Consider the following 21,850-nt stretch of genomic DNA (forward strand, 5'->3'; position numbering starts at 1 on the left):
AATTATAAAAAAAAAAAAAAAAAAACCAAAATTAAAAAAAAAAAAAAAAAACCACCGCTCAAAAAAAACCACAAAAAAAGCTAGTCATACCAGAAGAGAGTTGATGACTCTCATGTAAGCTGCAGGAACTTCCTGAAAGAAAGCATGGTCTACGGAAAGGAGATGGGGTGTGCCAGGCAGGAGAGGCTGGTGCTGTTCATGAGACTCACTCTCAGAAGGTATGGGAGGCCAAAAGAGGGGAGGAGGACCCCTGAAGGGGGCTGGGCATGGCGCGAGAAGAAGGCTATACCAGGAGTCACCTGAAGGGGTCGCCCACAGGGCTGAGGCAGAGAACGATGTGCAGGTTGTTCCGCACGCGCTCAATGAGGTAGGCGAAGAGGCTGTCAGAGGACTCAGGTACCTGTTCTGCCCGGGCCTGGTCTATGATGTGTGCCTGGATCTGCACAGAAATTACACAGTCAGAGGGCTGAAGTTTCAATGGCAGAACCAGAGAGGGCAGCAAGTGAGGCTGGGCTGAGAAGGTGTGGGTTTTAAAGGAGCTCTGTCCAACAGAGTCCCTTGAGGGAAGATGGCTGAAGAGGAGCAGCTCTTCTACCTAATGGGGGGATGGACAGAGGAGGTGCCACAGTAGCCTACTCTGGGATTTGTGCTTCTTCAGGGGTTAGTTGGGAAGGCCAAGAACCAAATGGTAATGGGTGTGGAAGGGATCATACCTCTTCAAATTCATCAGTCTTGTAGAGATTGGGGACCTCGCCTGAGCTGAGGATGTTGTTAATGTCCTCTAGGAATGATTCATCAGCAATTTGGGTGTCCACGAAAAGGAAGGATGTGGCCTTGAGCTCTACCCCAGCCTGGCGATACAGACGCTTGATATCTGGACCAGATGAGGGAAAGAGGAAAAGGGGACAGACAGACTCTTCAGATTTACCATCCTGTCCCTTATTGCTCTTCTGAGATTTAGGAACCCTACCCCAGCCCTCAGTACATACACACCACCATCCTATAGCCCACATGGGCCTGGTACCCCTCACTATCTGGCTGCCATCTCCCCTCTCTCTTGTCATTGCAGAAAGTCAGGCATCTGATCTTTCACTCTAGCCCCAAACGCTCCTCCATGTCAGAAACCCAGCTGTACCTTCTCGGAACTCCTGCTTCCGATAATGTTTGGTGACCTCGATCTGGAAGGTGATGTACTCGCAGATGGATGAGGCCAAGCGGGCCAGACTCTGGCGCCCGCTGCCCCCAATGCCCACCAAGAGCATGTTGCCCCGAGGCTGTCCAATTACCCGCACAATCCGTGTGACTGGTGGGTAGGGGGAATGGGGGATGAGGGTAATGAGTTGGCTGAGCAACCTCAGGAGACCTCCAAGCCCCAGGCTAGGGATTAGGAAGCCTGAAACTAAAGTAGAGGGACCAAGAAGTGTGGGAAGAAGTTAATGCCTGAAGTCTTGGTAGCAATTCAACCTTTAACCTCCACCATTTCTGTTAAACAGCACCATAAAGGAAAAGCCTCATCCATTGCCACAAGGGCATCTGGGGCCAGGGAGGAAGGCAACTTCCTGGACTTGATTTGGGAGAAAACTGGGAAAGGATCCTTACTTCCTTGGAAATACCCATAATTGGGATGCTGAGGATGGGGATGGGAGTAGGAAGCGCTCACTGTGTTCAATAGCCTCTCGGAAGAGTACCAGCTGCATTGGCACAACAGCAGGGGACAGATTGTATTCATTTAGAGCCGTCTCCATGGCTGTCTTCAGTACTGCCAGATCAGTTAGGTCTTCATACACCTTGGGCTCCCTCAGGAAGTCCCCTGGGCCATGGGAAAGAGGGAGTCAGATCTCAAATGCCTGGTCACCCGCAGACTTCCCCAAAGGGCCCTACACATCAGCATTCCATGCCCCAACTCTCCTAATCCACCTCCTAAGAGTCTCCAGCCTACAGTAGCCACAGTTCCCAGCTCACCAAAGATAGGAGGACGTTTGTTGGGACAAAGATTATGAAATGTGAGGTCAAAGAAGGAGCCGAGTTTGTCACTGATGATGCCCACAAAGGCTTCCATGTCTGTCACATCAACCAGTCGGTCAGAGAAGACTCTGTTGGGAGGGAGTTGGGGTGAGATCTGAGAATAAAGAGGAGAATAGCCCTGGGGAAGGGAGTGCCAGGCCAGAGGTGGAGGTGGGGCTTGGGGCAAGGCTGAGGAAGCCTGGATCTGGTGGGGGCACTGGCATCTCACCTGAAACATTCATGGATCCAGAGTCGTGTGATGCTGGACTTGGTATCATGGAAGTCCTTGTTGGCTCTAAGCATGCCCTGGAACACCTGGGGAAGAGGTGTGGCTTGTGGGATGGAGGGAGACAAGAGATTCACTCCTGAAGTTTTAGAGGTAAGGCTACAGAAAGTGACATTCTAGGATGGGGGTGATTCGGGGTATGCGGAATGCTATTGAAATCCAAGGCTTACTTTGAGGAGAGGATAATGCCTCCAAGGAGGCTGTGCCAGGTGAAAGGGGCAGGGTCAGACAGAGTTTCACCTTGGAGATGTCTCGAAGGTTGAAGAGGTAATGGATCTTGGCAGGCGTGGGCAGGAAGCGCTGTACCACAGTGTTGTACACGTCTAAGGTGGCCTCAGTCACCACATTCCCAATGGGCTTCACCTCTTCCTCAAAGTCCTGAAGCTTCTGATTGATCATGGTGCCAAATATTCGGATGATCTGGGACTCCTAGAAACAGGACTTCAGACTCATTTTTGCAGGCTCCTGGCCCTTCAGCCAGGCTAGGACAAGGGTGAGGAGAGTAGAGCACTTGCCTTGGGGCCAGAATTTAAGGGGGCACCAAAAACCCCGCAAACATCAAGGGAAATAAAATTTTAATGAAATCTTTAAATAAAGATCAAAATCAATGCAAAATATCCCTGATGAACAATATCAACATTTTAAATAAAGACGGGATCAGTATTATTGGTTTTTCCTTGGCCTCAGGCTCAATATGGTTCAGCGTGGCACTGGATTCATCTTACGTTTATTTAAAATTTTGGTATTTTGTTCATCATAAATTTTTGGCATTCATTTTTTTTTAAGATATTACATTAAAAGATTATTTATCTTGATTACTGAGGGTTTTTTGCACCCAAGTGCCTTCCTCACCTCACCCTCATCCTGGCACTGCTCTCAGCTCTGAGCTCTGTAGGATCCACCTTCCTTGGTTTATGAGGGCCCCACTGCATTCTCTGCCCTTTGGGACTGCAAGGCTTCATGTTCCAGAGCCAGCAAGCTACACTGTCATTCTACAGCTCTCCTAGCTCGGGGGAAGCAAAGGTTCCTATAGACAGTGGTCTCCCCTCCCTATATGGTAGCTCCCTGTGTGCAACGCTGCTTAGGGTCCCTTGGCCCTCTCCTTGATCTTCCCGCTCCTTCTCTGGGACATGGATGGTCTTGCCTTCTACAGTCCCCCCACCCCAGCCCCTGCTATGCCCTCACTGTAGGGAAGGTCATGTTGATCATGTTGAAGCGACTCTGCAGCCTTGGGGAGATGACAGTCCGTCCGCCCCCAGGGGGACCCATGGCGGCCATCAGGAACATATCCTAGAGAGCAAAGACAAGAAGGGGCAGAGAGACGGGTGGGAAGAAGGGATGAGACACGGCACAAAAATAGGGAGGAAGTAAAAGGAGCCAGAAGGAAGAGAATAAATGGAGGGACAAACGGGAAGAGGGACAGGGACAGAACGAGGAGGAAGAATCATGGAATAATGCGGTCAGGGAAGGGTGAAGGGAAGGAAGAGATTAGGGAAATTTTTTTAGAATTATTAAAGTAATGTATTTGTTTTTATTTTATCATAATAATCCATGTACCCAAATTCGAAAATAGAGGTAAATTAAAAAAGAACATTTGATTACGTCTTCTAGACTTTCCCTCTTTTTTCTTTTCTTTAATATATATCTATCCACACGTGTATGTGTATGTGTGTCCTTTCTCAGAAACATAGGAATAAAGTATCAGGTGAGTTTTTGACCCTGAGTGCCAGATAGATGAGAACCACAGAAATAAAGCTAGAGTGGCTGCTGCCTATTAATTCAGGAAAAAGAAACAAATAAGATGCTCAGAATCCCATGGAAGAAGAGCCAGGACGGAAGGGAGATGACTGGATCCTGGGTGGGGAGTGGAGAACTGATACTATGGAGGTGGTTGCTGTACCAATGGGAGGGAGAGAAGACCTGGCGAGGCAACTTACAGACTCTGGGCACCTAGACAGTTCTGGGTGGCATCAGGGGTGGCATGTGAGTGTGGCATAGAGGCCTAGAAAAGGAGTGGAAGTTGGAGGACACGATCCTTTGGTCACAAAGCACAGGGGAGTTAATAATAGGAATTGATAACTCAGGAGCCAGATGTCTGGGTCCTGAGAAAGGCAGAACAGTCCTTTGTGGAGAGGAATATAGAATTATAGGATTCTATCCTGGGGTCCTCATGGAGTGGGAACTGAACCTATCGTAGGAGGGAACAGAGGCATGAGGAATGAACTCTCAGGATGCTTACTCGAATGTACTTGATGGTCTGTTTCGTACGATCATACCAGAAGCCATAGTCAATCCAGAGGCGAATAAGCTCCAGGGGTGGCTGGGATCCAAACATGTCCTTAGCTGGCATATTTAGATCATCCATAAAAGTGATCATGCTTTTGCCCCCAAATGGCACATAGACACCCTTGGTTCGTTTCTCCACTCTGCTCTCAATGATGCTCTGCACGTTATTGGATGTGGTCTGGTGAAAAAGGTACAGAACGAATGCTTGGGTCCCCCAGAGAAATACAGGGTTAGAGAGGAGGTCAATCAGGCAGCTGGATCCCAAGGGAAAGCAGAAGGCAGGGAGAGCATGGGGAGCTGGCGGCCTGGTCCTTGGGTCCTACAACGCACCTGTGCAGACATGTTGACAGTGAGCACTGACCACTGGCTGGAAGGCAAGGACTGTAGGACACTCTGGGCAATAGAGGTCTTTCCAGTCCCCACGGGACCCACCAGCAGGACAGGATTCTGGTTAGCCACCAAAGCGCTCACCAGGTAGTTGTAGCGAACAGTGTCGACGGTGGGCACCATAATCTTGTAGAAGGCGGAACTAGGGAAGAAAAGGAACTGTCTCAAGGGTCATTGGCCCACTCCTTTCTAACTCTGCTTCATTCTGCCTCCCAATGTTTATCTTGCTCTGGCATCCCCTGTCTCTAATCACCAACCCTGCCTCCTGTGGGGCTTGGGGATTGGGCATTCTCCTTAAAGACCCTGTCCCATTTCCTCAAATCATCTCTGCTCTGGGGTCCAACTACTCTTCCCCACAGCTCACTTCTGCTCCTATGCTGCAGCTCCCTCTCTACATCTCCCACCAACCCCACCCCAAGCCCAACCTACCCCCCGCCACCCCCGGCCAGGCCGTGCTCTCACTTTGGAGGGTAGCGCCAACTCTTAGGGAGCTTTTCCTCAAATGACGTCCAACTCCTCATCTTGGGGTCCACAAAATACTCGTAAACCGTGTCCTAAGGAGGGAATGTGTTACCAAAGCCTTCCATTAGCTCTCCCCAGTCCAGAAAAAGCGCTCACAGACCACTGGGCAGAAGGAGAGCTGGGTTGGTAGTCTGACACTCAGGCAGAATCTAAGGATCAGAGAGACTGGTGGGTTCTGGAAAATATAGGAAAAATAGGACAAGTGGGTTTGAGGGCCCTGACCTTGTTGGGAAAGGAGCCCTCAATCTCTCGGAGGTAACTGTCGATCTTCTTGCGGCCCTCCTCATCCACAGAGGCACACACAGACCAGATCATGCTGAACACGAACGTCAGCTCAACCATGGAGATGTAGTTTTCACCATCAGCTGGGTTCACCTGGATGGAAGAAAAGAAGGGGCAACACCCTAAATCTAGACGAGCTGGAGAGATCTCTTTTGACAGGTCATCATACAGGCTTAGTTTTGCTCCTTTCCTGGTTCTATTTGGAAAACCATATGGTTATAGATAAATCTAAGTCTAAAATATTTAGATAAATCTGAAACTTCTTGTAGCTCCGCAGTTGCTCGGAGCTTCTTCTCTGCTAAGTTGTTAGGTAAAGACACAGCAAAGATCCAGCCACACCATGTCTACTCTGAAGAAGTCCCCACGGGTTCTCAAGGAGGTAGGTCCAGGGACATTTGTGGTGACTTCTTTGTAATTGCAAAAACTTGGAGATGACCTAAATGTCCACTAGTAGAGGGATGGAAAAATAAAATGTGCTGTTCTACAGTGGAATGGTATATAGCAGCTAAAAGCAATGAAATTAACCTATGTGCAGCAATAGGGAACTCAAGAACACATTGTTGATTTAATAAGCATATTGCAAATGGGGTATATAGCATGATACGTTTTTTAAATATAACATTTTCTATGGATACCTATGGGCTTATATGTAAATATATATTTCTGAAAAGGTCTGTAATGACACATACAGACATACTCCAGTATGTAGTTACTTAAGTAAAGAGGGGAGTAGACCAGAATTGGAAAGAGAGGGGTGATCAAAAAAGACTTTTGTTTTATTAAAAAATTCTAACTTTTAGAAAGGAAATTAGATTCAACTATTACTTGTGTAATTAAAAATTAAATCTTAAAATGTATCAATTTAATAGCAGAAACAGTGTATTTAGAGCTGATGCTTGAACCCCCAACCCAGAGGGCACATGGCAGATGGTATTCTTTGATAGGGTCTATGGAGCACATGGGGCTGTGCAAACTCTACTGCTTGCTTGGGGAAAATGGCCAACAGACAGCTAAGCCAGCATCATGCGGATCATCTCTAACCTACTATGTGAAACAGCCACAGGCCACATTGAGTGGGGAGCTCTTGGAAGACGGGTTTGGAATTAAGATACTTAGAACTGCAAATAATGTGATATACAGGATGCCATCCAATCCAGAATATTGGACTTGGTCTTAGAATAATCCTCAATCCTCAAAATATAGGTGGGAAATTGTATTGAGACTCTATTGTCTAACATATTCAATCGAGAATCCTGGATTGGAATATTCAGTCTAGCTCACCCCAACACACAACACTCACCATCTCACCATCCTCTTCTCCGGGGCTCTGCTACACTGAAGAGGGTCTGCACACAAACACCACCCACCCCACCCCACCCTGCTACAGACCTGACTTTGTGTCTCTGTGTTTATGCAAGGCCACTCTCTTTACCTAGAATGCCCTGCTTTCTCTGTGGTATTCATCAGTGCTCTTCCCTCTCTGCTCAGCCCCCAACTTGGCCTGTCTTCCTGAGCACCTAGGTGCCCCTAACACTATATTAGTGTCCTTTTCCTGTGTGTTACCTTGCAAGTTCATCTACACAGTTTTAATGTATATTAACTGTACTGGGAATGACATATACTGTTATAGATCTTTTTTCTTTTTTTATTTTGAGGAAGATTAGCCCTGAGCCAACATCCCTGCCCATCCTCCCCCACCTTATATGTGGGATGCCCACCACAGCATGGCCTACTGAGCGGTGCCATGTCCGCATCCGGGATGTGAACTGGCGAATCCCAGGCCACCGAAACAGAATGCGTGAACTTAACCACTGCGCCACCGTGCCAGCCCTGTTATAGATCTGAACTGTTATATAGCTTTATATTAACAGTTTAGTTATCTGGCAATGTCTTTGAAAACAACACGAACCACTTCTAGGCAGTGGTTTAATCTCGACAGAAAAATATCCAGTTTTGGTCCTTACTCCATAATTATAAACTGAACAAAATTTTTCTTAAGTATCAATTAATCTGAAAATTTCTAAAGCCGCTCATCAGATTAGGTTGGGTGCTCCTTCCAGCAGAAATGGTATCCCAAGGCCTCACATACACCAAGACTTAATGTTTATTTTTTGAAAGGATAGAGAAATGAGGGACCAAATTAACTATCCTCAGCTCCCAAAATACAGGTAGGAAATCATAGCGAGAGCCATTGTGCACTATATCCAATTTAGAGCCCTTAGTCTGGCCTTTCAGTGAGCACGCACATGCACACACACGCGCACACACACACGCCCACACCCCTTGCTGCCTCCATGGTTGGTGAGGCCTCCCCTTAGAGTCTCTGCTCCACTCATAACTGGTGTTCAATTGTGTCTCAGACACACTGTTTCCCTGAAGTTGTCCCCGGGAGGTCACGAGCCCTTCCTGCCCTGGCCCTGGTCTGGTCTCCACTTACGCCATTCTCTGGTGTGGCCAGGGCCGTGTACAGCTTGCAGAGGGAGATGATTCCACTGTATTCAGGGAGGGGCACTAGCTCGTTGCAGTTGTCCTTCTTGAAGGTCAGTATCTTGTTGATGAACTTTTCGAACATGCGTTGGAGGGGCTCTGCCTCAACCTGGAGTTGAATACGAAGGGGCTCTTTATTCACTCTTGTGTCTCATAGGGCACACAAGTTACTTTCCCTCTCCTCATTTCCCTTCATACCTTTGGCCTCTTCTCTAGCCATGACTGAACATAGGGCTTCCAGCCCAGGTCAGCATAGTCAGTGTAGACCATCCCGCAGCGAGACACAGTGGCTGGAGAGGCCACTGCCAAGTTCTCCACTTCGAACAGGAGAGATACCTAAGGATATGCTTTGTCAGAATCTCGTCTTTCCCTCCACCCCACCCCCATCAATAATAATAAAAACACCCAGAACTCTGATGCCCCAAGGTGTCTCTACCAAGTACCAAGTGTATGACAGGATGAATAAAGACCTAAGGTTTACAAGTGATTTGCTTTTTAAAACAAATTACAGCTTATTCAAGGTTATCCTTATGAAAAATCACTCTCTTACTTGCATTGTTTGAGTGGGTGGAAAAGGGTGTGTTTTACAGCCCATGAATTCATAACCCTTGGCGCACAAGTGAACGTCATCCCGCGTATGTCAGTGGAAATGAGGCTGAGAAGGGCTGCCTCAGTTTCCACAGGGCTTCCTAGTACACAAAGTTCTTTTCTATACACTTGTTCTCATCATCCATGGTAGGTAGGCATTTTTTTCTTCAGTCACAGGTTTCCCTGAATCCACGCATCCTCCTCCTCCTCAGCTGTCTCCCCTAGAACTTACTCTTCTCTCAGGAGTCCAGTGCTCTTCCCCTTAGCCCTGCCTCATGCCCTCCAGTTTCCACCCCTGCAGGGCCTCGGTAGTCTGCGCACTCCTGTACCTGCTCAGGCATAGAGATGCGCTCTCCGTTGATGAGGGTCAACACTTTGTTATCATCCATGACAGAGTTCATGCTCTCAATCCACAGTGTGTCCACAGGGCCATCAAAAAGGATCCACTTCTCATCTGGTTTCTCATCTAGCAGAAGGCGGATGATAAGGAAACCAGGAGCCTTCTCACCTAGCCCTCCCTCCCACTCATCTCCTCAGAGAAGCAAGCAGATGTTTCCTTGTATCTCTGCATTCCCCAAGCATTTTTATCCTAAATTTGAGCTTTCTTTCCCCAGACTGCCCACTCCCTTAGGAGACTCAGGCCTCTGCTCTCCCCACCCCTTGATCCTTTGGTACCTGCACATGCTGTCCGCATGACGCTGGACAGGACGCCATCTGTCCATTCGTTAGTGCTGAGGTCATACTCCCCATACAGCTCCCCAAGGGACAGTGCCTTAGGGTTCAAAGGGAACTCCTAAAAATGATACAGGAAGAGATTTTTGAGCTGCTGGAGGACACAAATCCCAAGATCTCCCTTTATTTCTAGGTATTTGTATTTGCCCTTCTCTCTCCTCTCTCCCAGGCCTCCTCAGATCCAGGCACTGCCCCCCTGATCTGCACTGCCCTCCCTGACATCTATGCATTCTTGCCCCAGCCTCCACTGCCCTCCTGATACTCAAGTCTCTGTCACCAGCTTCATGGTCCCAACTCCATACTCTGACAATGTTGAAGTTGGGGTCTCCAGCTCTGCACAAGGAGGACAAGGAGGACTGAAGAATCCGCCATGAGGCAGTCTTGCCGCTGCCCGTGCAGCCCACGATCATGGTGGAGTGGCGGGAGTTCTTGGTTTCATACAACTGGATAACCTTGGTGAGGGTGAATGGTGTGGTCTGCAGGCCCATATCTCGAATCTCCTGCTCAATGGTCTCCCGCAGCTGAGAAGGGAAAATAGAGGAATTGGAAGAAAAAGGATGAGGCATATGAGGGGCTTTCAAAATCTCCTCAATGCCTGGGAAGATAATGTTCAAACTGTCGAGAATGGTACTGGGGCCCTTTGCACTCTGGCAATTGTTCATTCCCTGAGAAGCTGACCAATTGCGGAGTTAAGAGATTGGGCTCTGGGGGCCAGCCCCGTGGCCGAGTGGTTAAGTTCGCACGCTCCGCTGCAGGCGGCCTAGTGTTTCATCAGTTCAAATCCTGGGCGCGGACATGGCACTGCTCGTCGAGCCACGCTGAGGTGGTGTCCCACATGCCACAACTAGAAGGACCCACAACAAAGAATATACAACTATGTACGGGGGGGCTTTGGGGAGAAAAAGGAAAAAATAAAATCTTTAAAAAAAAAAAAAAGAGATTGTGCTCTGGAGTCAGCCAGCCAGGGTCTCCAGCTTTCAGCTATGTGAACCTGAGTAAGTTACTTCTCTGAGCCTTGGTTTCCACATCTGTTAAATGGGAGTAATGATACTTTCCCCATAAGGTTGTTGTAGTAGATAAGATAGTTAATATAAAACACAACATCTGACCCACAACCCTCCATGTTTTTTCTAATGTTATTCAACAAACATCTAAGCCTCTACAGAACGTGCTAAGCAGTGTGCTGGGTGCTGAGAACAATGTAGAGTCCATCCTATTGCAGAGCTCACAGTCTAGTGGGAGAGCCAGACATTAGACAAATCATCACCTAAGTTAAAAAGCAATGCTTACAGAACCATGCCCGTATGGATCAGCCCCAGAATAGCGTGACGTTTTTAAACACACAGTCAATGCTACCAAATAATTTCAGATAGATGCAAGATCTTTACTTGTATGTCTCAAACACCACTAAGAGGCCACACCGCTACTATTTGCTTCCTTCTGACAATAAGTTTTATTAACATGTTTGCGTGTGTGCATCATGCCACAAGTTTAATATGTCACCTTTTCTATTTATTTAGTTTAAAATATTCTCTACTTTCTTCTTTGACCCATGAGTTATTTAGAATTGTATTGCCTAATTTCCAAATACTCGGGCTTCTTCTAATTACATTTTGTTATTGATTTCTAGCTTAATTTTATTGTGGTCAGAGATCATCCTCTGTATAATTTCAATCATTTAAAATTTATGAGACTTCGTAACCCAGCATATGGTCAATTTTAGAAAATGTTCCATGTGTACTTGAGGTAAATGTGCATCTGCAATTGTTGCATGCGATGTTCTGTGTTAAAAAGCATTCAGATCTGTGACTACATGGATTTTTCGGTATCCTTGCTTTATCAATTTGTGAGAGAAGTATGTCAAGATTTCTTACTAAGGTTTTGGATTTATCTATTTCTCCTTTTAGTTCCGTCAATTTTGTTTTATGTTTCGTAGCTATATTATTAAGTGTATACAAATTTAGAATTGTTATGTCTTTCTGCGCCTTGGCCCTTTTGTCATTATTAAATGTCCCCCTTTACCATAAAGTCTCCTTTGCCTGTTATCAGTAGAGGTACCACTGTGATCAGAAAATGTGTTCTAAATAAATTCCTTTGAAGTTTTTGAGGCAGATTCGTGGCCTTTACATGGTCGCTTTTCCTAAATATTCTATGCATGCTCGAAAAAAAATTGTTATTCTTCCATTATGGAGTGCAATTGCTATAGATGTCTATTAAATCAAGATTGTGTTGTTCAAATCTTTTATATCCTAACCGATTTTTAGTCTGCCTGGTCTATCAGTCACTGAGAGATGTTAAGATCTCAACTATGATGGTAGATTTGTCTATTTTTCCTTATAATTCTGCAAAATTTTGCTCTAATTATTTTGAGGCTATGTTATTAGGTGCATCCAAATTTAGAATTGTTATAACTTCCTGGTGAATTGAATCTTTTAGTACCATGAAGTGACCTTCTTTATTTATAGCAAGGCTTCTTGCCTTAAAATCGATGTTGTCTGATATTCCTACCCCAGCTTTCTTTTGATTAGTATTTGCCTGTAGTATTTCTGTTTCTTTGACTCTCAACCTTTTGTCTTTATGTTTTAGGTGTGTCTCTTATAAACAGTATTAAATATTAGTGTATAATATTAAGTGTATGATTATTTTTCCTTTTCTACATAAGTTTTTTGTTTTCCCTAGGAGCTAATAGTTTCTGTGGTTTTTATTTGCTTAGTTTTTAATATATGTATCTCTAACTCAACTCCAAACTCTACCAGTTATTAAATCTCTCAAAACGTTTATTCACATCAGGTATCAATTTCTTCTTCTTAAAGAAGTCTTCCTGAAGCCTTCAGATTTGCTCCAATCTGGATTGGCTTCTCTTTTTGTCTAGTGCACAACCATCATTCTGTGTCCTCTATTTTCCTTTTTATTGGTATGTTCCTGCATTTTAAGAGAGCATATCCTCTAGTAGCTTTCTAAGAAAGGACATATTGGAAGTAAATTTTTTTTGAGAGTCTGCATGTCTGGAATGTCTCTGATCTAGCCTCCTACGTGACAGGTTAGCTGGGTATAGAATTTGAGGTTGGAAATAATTTTCCTTCAGAATGTTGAAGGCTGCTCCACTGTTTATAGATTCAGTATTGCTACTGAGAAATCCAACATTCTAATTCTTGGTCTTTTGCGTGTCACCTCTATTTTTTTCCTCTCTCTTTGGAGGTTTGTTAAATCCTATTCTTTTCCTGGTGTTTTAAAATTTCACAGTGACAGGCCTTGGTAAGGATTCATTTTATCCACTGTGTCATGCATTTATGGATCCTTCTATTTTGGAAACAGATCCTTCAGCTCTAGGGATTCACTTTGAATTGTTTCATTATTGATCCTGCCCCCCTCCATTTTCTCTGCTTCTACTTTTTGGAACTCCTGTTATTTGGATATTGTCTTTCCTAGACTGACTCTTGAATCTTATCTATTTCCTCCTTTGTCGGCTCTATTCTCTGGAATATTCCTTTATTAATAGCATTTCATCAGTATTTCATGGATACAATATCTTAATCTTCTCTTTGATAATACTAATGATAGATTAAAAAAAAAAAACTTCTCTCTGCATTGTCTATTTTCTCCCATTTGCTTTTTCCTTTTTTTTTTTTTGGCTGCTTTCACATTAGAGGTTTTTCTCAGATGTGTGGTGAGCCTGGTTTTCTTCTCATAAAAAAGGATCGAGGACTAAAAAGCTGAGTGGAAGCTCTGAATGCATGAGTGGGGCTTGTAGACTATGAGTGGCCCTGTAGATAAGTTATCTAGGACTTTCACTGGGAAGTTTCCATTGCCGATGTTTTGGTCATTCCTCTTGGGCCATACAGATTCCCCAGAGAGAATTCTTCCAACTTCCTCTCTGGCTGCCAGCATTCTGGGAGCAGAGATGAAAGAAGGCTAAGATCTCAGCATTTAATGTGTAAACATTCACTTAATCCTCATTTTTAACAGGGCTTACTCCTGTCCTCAACTATACCCAGAATGCCCTGGACCAGAGACCTGCTATTTTACCTTCTAGTCTTCTGCCAAAGTGGGAGAGGCACGGTCACCCAGGGTCACAGAGAAGGGGAGATCTAGAGATCTAATGGCCTCCAAGATAGTTTGCCTCCAATCCTCCTTATTTTAGCTACACCTCCTTTACTCTTCCCACTACTCTCTATTTACAGAGGTACCAAATGCTTAGCCTTTTAGAATTGCCTCTCAATTCCCCCTACTTCCACGCCTCTCAGCTTTTCTAAGTAAGTCACAACTTATTCATTTGTTTCCTATGTCTAAAATTTTTGTTGTTATCTCCTCTTCCATTCTCCCCATCCTTTTTGGTATCTCTTTAGAGTAGTTGTAATGGATTTTCAAAAGGAAACAAAATTGTTTTTAATCTACCTTCTTTAGCTGGAAGTCCTATTGTTGTTGTTGTTTTTAATTTTAATTATAACATTTCTTCATGTATAGAAATTCTATTGATTCTTTTTTCAAATCTACTTTGTTTAGAAGTCTCTTGCTCCAGGCTCATAGTTTCAAGCTTCTCTTTCATTTCTTTAAACATACTAATTTAATTATTTTTTAATTCTATGCTGATTATTTTCAATATCTGAAGTCTTTGTGGATCTCATTTGGCTGTTCTGTTGTTCTTCAGCCTTCCTTTCATGATATCTTGTTTTCTCGTGTGTTTTGTGAATTTTGACCAGTAGCTGCTCATTTTCTTGGACTTTTATGAGAATTCTTTGAGGCTCTAGTTGAAGTTTCATTCTTCCAGAAATAATTTGCATTTCTTCTGCCAGTCACCTGGGGAAAGCACTAATGACCTGGAACTACTTAAAATTAAGTTCTAAGTTTGAGATTTTGGGAGATTACACAGTAGAATAAATTATAACCATAGAACATATGAGAGCTGGCTTGTGGTTGGGAAATCTCAAAGGAGATTTTAGCCCCTCCTCCCATCGTTGGAGGTCAAGACAAGCAAGTTTCTTTACTGTATGGACCCTTCTCAATGGTGGGTTTCTCATGTTCCTGTTTACTGAGGATGTTTTCTCTTGTGGACTGAGATTTATGCAGGACTGGGTTTTTTATTGTACCTCCAAACTTGGGCTGCTTTATCTCCTATCTACAGTGCCTTAAATTCAACAAAAATTTTCAGGGAAAAAGCCAGCTTTCACACTCACTTATCTTCCAGTTTTTACTCCCCCTCCTCATCCCAGAATTCTTTCTTTCTTGCCAGCTTAGCAATGTATTTACAAAGATGTATTTTTATATTTTTTATCCAGCATTTTAGTGGTTTCAATTGAAAGTATCCAACTACCATAATGCCAGAGAAGAAAATTCCTATAGCTTCTAAAATCCTCCTCCTCCAGCCCTTCCATTCCATTGCTCTCACATATCAAACAGCTCCTAGCAGTCTCTCCTCAAAACTTCCTGAATGAGGAGAGAAGCGGAGGCAGGAGAGGGCTGATGGGTATACAGAAAGTAGAAAGACCAATGGATTAGACGTCTCAAGGAAGTCAATGAGTGGAAGTGCTTGAGCTGGTGAGTCAGGGGGCAGGGAGTTGTGGTGAGAGAGTAGAATGCTTGAATAGGTCTCTATCATTTTATAGATAAGGAAGCCCTCAGAGAGGTCAACTGTCTTGCAAAAAGTCACAGCCTAGTGAAGGGCAGAACAAGGCCTGGAACCCAAGTGTCCTGGTCCTGGCCCCACATTCACACATAAGGTCAGGGAGAGTATAAAGAACAAATACCTTGCCATAGTCAATGATAGGCAGCTCAATGCTGGGGAATAGATCTTGCACAATGGCATTGAAGAGTGGCACGTCAACTGAAGTTAGCTTGGCAATGTTCATATCTCTCATTGAGAGAAGCAACACCTGGATGGGAAAAGACAGAGACTCAGGCTTGACAAGCCAGGGCCTAGTACTCACCAGGCCCTTCCTCTCCAAAGGGGTGAGGGACAGGAGCCAAGAACAATGGCTACACCTGAGCTATACAATACAATAGGAAACACGATACAATAGGAAACACAGGGGACAGGCAGAAGGGTGGAAGTCCCAATCTGGGGAAAGAAAAGATCTGAAAAACTTTAGTGAAGGCGCACAGGACCAGTGACAGTGGGGGTTAAGGTCCAAGGGCTGTGTCCTTCATCTACCTCTTCATCAGACAGATCCGGCTGCAGGCGGCGCTTCTTGCCAGCATAGCGCAGAAGGGAGGTGAGGGCGCGTAGGCCGAAGTCATAATGGTCCTGTCTGGAGAGCTGCTGCACAGCCAGTGAGTAAAGTGTGTACACCTTCTTGGCCAGAATCTGGGAAACCAAAACAGAGGAGGGAACAACCTGTCTCCCTACAAATCCCTCTTCTTCATCTAGGGACAGCTAGGATAGAGGGAGTTAAGTCCTAGGATTTCAAACAGCTACGAGGTGGTCTATGGGCAATCCTAATGAGAAGATCCTGTGAATCGTGCCATCGTTGATTAGCGGCATCAAAGAGGGGAGACCTCCCTCCTCGGAATTCTTCTGCCTCCATATCCTACTGACAGTCTACATTCCTTGTAGGAGAAGCCAACTGTGAGGCCTTCACGGGGTTCCTCTTTCCAGGGAATAATGATGAAAGGAAAATAAAATAATTAGAGAAAAGAGATTATCAGAATACCTTGCAGTTGCCAAAGCCCTCCCCAAAGAGAATGATTTCTGCAATAAGAGTAGAGTCAGGCACCACCATGGCAATTGGACGGAACATGGATTTAAGGTTATCAGGAAGCTCCGTGCGACCAGCATAGCCTGGAAAACAGCACCATTTATTTAGATCCATACTGCTTCTAAGGACCCACTTCCAAATCAGTCCCATTTTCCCGAACCCTAGTTCCATCCCTCTCTCCCCAAATCCAACCCCAAGATCTCTTCCCTTCTCATCTCAGCCCTGGCTCTTCCCATACCACTTTGCTCTTCTTTCCTAGCTCTGGTCCTTTCCTTACTTTCTGTGTGGTCTTGTTTCAAACTCAAATCGCAAAGCTGTCAATGTCCCATTTCTCCAAAGTTCTATGTATAACTCACGTCAGTCCTATTTTCTTTTTTTTTGTTTTGTTTGGTGAGGAAGATTGGCCCTGAGCTAACATCTGTTGCCAATCTTCCTCTTTTTGTCTGAGGAACATTGTCCCTGAGCTAACATCTGTTCCAGTCTTCCTCTATTTTGTGTATGGCTTGATGAGTGGAGGATCTGAACCTGTGAACCCCAGGCAGCAAAAGCACAGTGCACGAACTTAACCACTATGCCACCAGGCTGGCCCCTCACATCAGTCCTAATAGAAATCGCAGCTGTTTCTCTGATTCTTTCAATACCTAAACTTTTCCTGTGTTCTCCTAGACCCTTCCCCCAGAGCTGTTCCTAGGGAACAGCAATGAGAGACCCAAGGACCTGCACTTTGGGAGGATTCTCCCATTCTGCAAAAGGGATGGCAGATAGCCCAGGACTCTGGGAGCTGGCCCAATGGGAGAAGAGAGCTAAGTACCTCAAAAGACTAGGGCCACATAAATACACACAAGCAGTTATTAATCCCCTTAGAGAATAGTAAGATTGCCTCCCCTTCTCCCAGAAAGTTGTATGTTTATCCTTCTCTCACACTTTGTTGTCTTAGCCACATTTCACTTGGCTAAATACACTGGCCTGGAAGGCGGAAGGGGAGGATGCACAGCTATTTGCCCTGGACACCCAATTGTCCCCTCAGGAGCCCCATCGATTCCCTGGCCCTTACCAGGATTCATGGTGATGAAGATCCCACAGGACCACACCAGGTTTATTTCAAAGCCCTCAAAAAAGAAGCGGGTGAGGCTGGCAGCCAGGGCGGATAGGATCGACAGGATCTGCTGGGCCACCACCGACAGCACCTCGATGTTGATGCGGTTAAACTCATCGAAGCAGCCCCAGGCCCCCGTCTGTAGGGAGGGAGGCAGCGTCTCTGGGAGCAATAGGAATACTCCCAGACTGGGAAAAACTAGAAACTCTGACTAACATATCCTTCCTGAAACGTTTTGATAGGTGTGGCGGCCTCCAAAACGTGGCAGGGGGCAATGGGGGGAGGAGCTGGCATAGGACTGTTGTAGTTTCTGGCCAGAACTTTGCATTGCACAATCTGGGGGAATGCTAGAAAAGGTGTGAGCTGGAGAGACTGTGGATGGGAACTTGTGAGCACTGAGTGCCTACTATGCACCAGTTCACATGCATTATCTTATTTAATCCTTGTGTAATCTTCTGATAGGCAAATAAGCAAAGTGAAGCTCAGGGAGGTGCAGGGACTTTCTCAATCGTAAAAACTAACTGGGGAAATGAAATGTTCTAAGTTACAAAGCACTGAACCAGATTTGGGTTTCAGATGATTCTCTGGGACTAAAGGATATTTAAGGGGCCTCTGGGACAGGGTGGCGGGACACTGACCTGGGCCAGCCCTGAGTACATTCGGCCCATGGACTTATAGTCCAGGCCCTCGGAGCAGTTGACCACGATGACATATAAGCCAAGGGCCTTGCCCAGGTCCTTCACAGTCTCGGTCTTTCCTGTGCCAGCTGGACCTTTGGGAGAGCCCCCTCGATGCAGGTGCAATGCTGTGGTCAGTGTCATGTAACACCTGAGAATTGAGGACAGGACTCAAGTCAGACTCCTGGAAGCTTTCACTCAGCATTCTCGGCCCCCACCCCAACCACCTTGTTCATCCCTAACAGCCGACCTGTCTGTCAGGGTAGTGATGACAAGCCGGCCAGAGTTACCCAGGTACTCATAACCATACTGGAACTGTGTGTTGGTCTGGCGGATCATACAGTCATCGAGATCCTGGAGGAACAGAGCAGAGTAAGAGAGGAGTGGGCCTGGAGGAAGAGATAGAGCCGGGACAATGACGGGGAGTAGGGGTGGAGGCGGAAGAGGGTTGCAGTTAGATTAGGGGTTCAGTTTAGAGTTCAAAGGGGGGAAGGGTTTACGGCAAGACGGAAGATGGGTTTCATACAGCACGTCCACCCCAATCCATGGCAGCAGCTGCCCAGAGTCTTTCCGAGTCCTGGTAAAGTGACACCTATAGCACTGACTGGAAAAATGATTTGCCACTCCCGATTTAGGAGATTTGAGATAGAGTTAAGAACTGGATCAGGGTACTGTGATAGGACTAAAGGGTGGGTTAGGAAATTATTATACTTAGAGAGCATAAGTTTAATTAAAGCATTAGGATTGGCTTTAGGGTACGAGAGTGAGGAGCTGGCCCATTTGCACCTTCTCCCAGTAGAAGCGCAGTTGGCTGATCCAGTCAAAAGAATTGACATCCATGAGGCCACTCTTATAAAGCTTCTCCAACACATCCCGGGCATGAATTTCTATCGTCACCAGAGCTACGATTTTAAGCCGCATAATCTTGGTCAAGTTCCCCCTGATAGCTTCTGAATACTTATTCAGTATTGACACCTGTGGAACAGGGTGGTAGGGAAGAGCGTGGATAGAGCGACACAACCAAATCCTAATCACGCCTCAGCCCAGCCTAACACAACTTTCAGGCCCAATGCTAATCCCAACCCCACTGTAACTCCTGACCCCTAATATCAGCACAAGAAAATGTACTTCTAGTCCATCCAATCTTTCCTCATCGGAATTCTACCTAAAGCCCCCATATTCTGATCCTTGCCCACCAGCTCATCTCTAATTCTGATTCCAATTTATCACCTCCTTCCCTCCAACTCTAATTCCAGGCCTATCCCATATTGTAGAGTTCCCCACCTGCTTCTTCTTCATGACCTTGAGGATTTTCTTGTCTCCCCGCTCCTTAGCTGTCAGCAGGCACTTGGTGACATCAGCCGTCCACTGGATCTGACTGGCAGTGATCACCACCTGAGGCACATGTGGAGGTTGTATTCTAAAGCCCTGAACTCTGGCCACCCACACAGCACAGCTCCCAAATCCCAGCTTCCTCCAGGACCAGGTACACTCCTCTCTCAATATGTCTAGTCTGCTCTGAAGGATGAGGCACAGGCCTGAGGTCAGGGGCTAGGGGTCCGGCATGCAGGGTTCCAGGGCCACAGCCCAGAATAGGGGACAAGAAACCTGCATGTGAGACTCAAGATTCTGTCTTTACATATGCTGCTCCCCTTCAGCTCTTTCTTTCTTTCTTTTTTTTTTTTTTGTTTTGAGGAAGATTAGCCCTGAACATCTGCTGCCAGTTCTCCTCTTTTTGCTGAGGAAGGCTGGCCCTGAGCTAACATCCATTTCCATCTTCCTCTACTTTATATGTGGGACACCTACCACAGCATGGCATGCCAAGCGGTGCCATGTCCGCACCCGGGATCTGAACTGGTGAACCCCAGGCCGCCGAAGCAGAACATGCGCACTTAACCGCATGTGCCACTGGGCCGGCCCCCAGCTCTGTCTTTCTTGTTCCCTCATTTCTATTGACCCCAGCTCACCTGGCCAGCCCACTCCTTCACCCATTTGTCTCTCTTGTTAAGAAACTTCTTGAGGGCCAGGCGGCAGTTTCGGAGAAGGTCTCGTAGGGTCACCTTCATGGTCCGCTCCACATCACCAAGCCAAGACTGGAGGGAGGTGAGAGAACAGGATGGCTCAGCCTCAGGGCCAGAGACAAGAGTCCCAGGGGGAAGGTGTTTAGGAAACAGGACTTCAGGACTTTGGGCCCAAGAGAAAAGCAGTAATGGGGCAGCAGTCAGCTTGGGTCCCTGAGGAAATGGAGGTGAGGGGGCAGATTGTCTGACTTCCAGATTCAGAGTAGAGGTTAGAGTTCTCAGGAATGGCAGATGGGAGGGCAAAAAGCGACTAATGGCCCCTCATAGAGGTGTTCTCTCCTCACAGAGCCAAGCAAACTTTCTAATAGGAAGAAGAGTCAGCTTGCTTCTTGGATCCTTGCCACAACTCACCTCCACAGGCCCTTCTAAAAGTACTGAGTGGAGGAAATCAATGTACTCGCCGTCACCTGAGAACATTCCCACAGCTTCCCATTTGCTGCTGGGTCCCCCGACCTGTAGAAACAAGAAGCTATTACTGGCCTCGCCTGCCCACTCCAGGTATTCACCTACAAGGTATTTGAGCCCTTCAAGGGTAATTCTTGCTTCTCTGCCCTCCCCTCAATATCACCAATTCTAAAAAGTTCTATCCCAGACAATTCAGAATCATTAATATGCCTCTTCTGGTGGGAGAGCATGGTCCCCTCCAAGGCCTTAAATCTCTCACATCACAATCCCACCTCTGCCCTCCATCCCGTCATGGCCACCTCTATTGACCTTCTGCATTCTCAGCAATTTGATATTGTCAAAGCATTTTTTAAGGTGTGGCTGCACAGCCTCTGGATTGCGGGATTGGCCCAGAATCTCCAGGAGGTCATCATTGGACAAGAAGTAGAAGCGGGGGAAAATATGGCGCTTGGTCTCTAAATACATATCCAGAGACTTCTGAATGTCTTCTAGAATTGTGTTCATTTCTATCAATTTGTCCAGGAGGCCTAGGAAGAAGAGCAATGCATGACATTTGATGGCCCTTTTACCATTGCCCTGAGTAGATCTAGAATCTCCAACTGTCTCCATTTTGCCAGTTCTTGAATGTTGGGGTACGGATTGCCATAATGGTTTTTGGAAGCAGAGAAGTGTCCCCAGTCATTCTATCATGCTTATCCCATTCTCTTCATTAATTCATTATTAAGTATTCATTATATGATATTACATATGTTATACATTATGCATTAGTTATACATCATATATGATTCCATTAATGTAACTACATTTCCCATCAGTCTTTGGAAAGTCCCATTCCACTGAAGATCTTGGGGCTCTGCCAGTCATCCCAAGAGCTTCTGAAAATTAGAGATTGTTCTGCACATGCAGAATCCAACAGGTTAAATCATTAGATTTAACTACTATCACAGGCACACGATGAAAGAGGTCTGCTGCAACCACTGGGGCTGCCAGTGTCCCTGGTGATACAGCAAAAAGAGCACTAGACTGAGAGGCAGAAGACGGCCGTTCACATTATAGCTCTTTCACTTATTAGCATGTCAATTAACCTGGGTGAGCTTTCCCCTCTTTGTAAAATGGTCATAAGATCCACCTCAAAGAACAAATCGAGATATTAAATAAAATGTGTCCACATTTGTAGGTTCTTGATAATCTTAGTTTCCTCCAAGCCTTAGGTTTTGACTGGTTTATGCCCTTGTCTTCCCAGTTTCTACTTTCTGAAGAAAGTACAGGTGTCCTGGAGTCTGAACTCTGAGGTGACCCTCAGGCCTGCAAGTTCAGAGTCTACG

The 21,850-nt window shown here is 45.8% G+C and overlaps 1 protein-coding gene across 10 annotated transcripts in view; it reads right to left on the reverse strand.

Annotated features, from left to right (window-relative positions):
• The window catches only part of DNAH2 (dynein axonemal heavy chain 2), a 105,567-nt gene that overhangs the window by 35,232 nt on the left and 48,485 nt on the right, over nucleotides 1-21,850 (reverse strand). For all 10 annotated transcript variants that reach the window (XR_006890857.1, XR_006890859.1, XR_006890858.1 and 7 more), the window contains 28 exons: nucleotides 20,835-21,052; nucleotides 20,472-20,573; nucleotides 20,007-20,132; nucleotides 19,324-19,434; nucleotides 18,826-19,014; nucleotides 18,290-18,393; nucleotides 18,001-18,190; nucleotides 17,321-17,501; nucleotides 16,222-16,349; nucleotides 15,723-15,875; nucleotides 15,319-15,444; nucleotides 9,877-10,095; nucleotides 9,518-9,635; nucleotides 9,172-9,308; nucleotides 8,453-8,590; nucleotides 8,205-8,363; nucleotides 5,708-5,860; nucleotides 5,426-5,517; nucleotides 4,907-5,105; nucleotides 4,530-4,754; nucleotides 3,476-3,580; nucleotides 2,531-2,719; nucleotides 2,234-2,319; nucleotides 1,963-2,093; nucleotides 1,661-1,810; nucleotides 1,136-1,303; nucleotides 714-874; nucleotides 300-439 (listed from right to left, as the gene is read on the reverse strand). Coding sequence is in view for 7 of the 10 variants with exons in the window: in XM_046677816.1 (XP_046533772.1) it covers nucleotides 300-439; nucleotides 714-874; nucleotides 1,136-1,303; nucleotides 1,661-1,810; nucleotides 1,963-2,093; nucleotides 2,234-2,319; nucleotides 2,531-2,719; nucleotides 3,476-3,580; nucleotides 4,530-4,754; nucleotides 4,907-5,105; nucleotides 5,426-5,517; nucleotides 5,708-5,860; nucleotides 8,205-8,363; nucleotides 8,453-8,590; nucleotides 9,172-9,308; nucleotides 9,518-9,635; nucleotides 9,877-10,095; nucleotides 15,319-15,444; nucleotides 15,723-15,875; nucleotides 16,222-16,349; nucleotides 17,321-17,501; nucleotides 18,001-18,190; nucleotides 18,290-18,393; nucleotides 18,826-19,014; nucleotides 19,324-19,434; nucleotides 20,007-20,132; nucleotides 20,472-20,573; nucleotides 20,835-21,052 (4,198 nt within the window). In the remaining 3 variants the exon portion in view is untranslated. The remainder of the gene's footprint in view (nucleotides 1-299; nucleotides 440-713; nucleotides 875-1,135; nucleotides 1,304-1,660; nucleotides 1,811-1,962; nucleotides 2,094-2,233; nucleotides 2,320-2,530; nucleotides 2,720-3,475; nucleotides 3,581-4,529; nucleotides 4,755-4,906; nucleotides 5,106-5,425; nucleotides 5,518-5,707; nucleotides 5,861-8,204; nucleotides 8,364-8,452; nucleotides 8,591-9,171; nucleotides 9,309-9,517; nucleotides 9,636-9,876; nucleotides 10,096-15,318; nucleotides 15,445-15,722; nucleotides 15,876-16,221; nucleotides 16,350-17,320; nucleotides 17,502-18,000; nucleotides 18,191-18,289; nucleotides 18,394-18,825; nucleotides 19,015-19,323; nucleotides 19,435-20,006; nucleotides 20,133-20,471; nucleotides 20,574-20,834; nucleotides 21,053-21,850) is intronic.

The sequence above is a fragment of the Equus quagga genome, chromosome 11, assembly GCF_021613505.1.
Source record: "Equus quagga isolate Etosha38 chromosome 11, UCLA_HA_Equagga_1.0, whole genome shotgun sequence".
Classification (NCBI taxonomy): domain Eukaryota; kingdom Metazoa; phylum Chordata; class Mammalia; order Perissodactyla; family Equidae; genus Equus; species Equus quagga.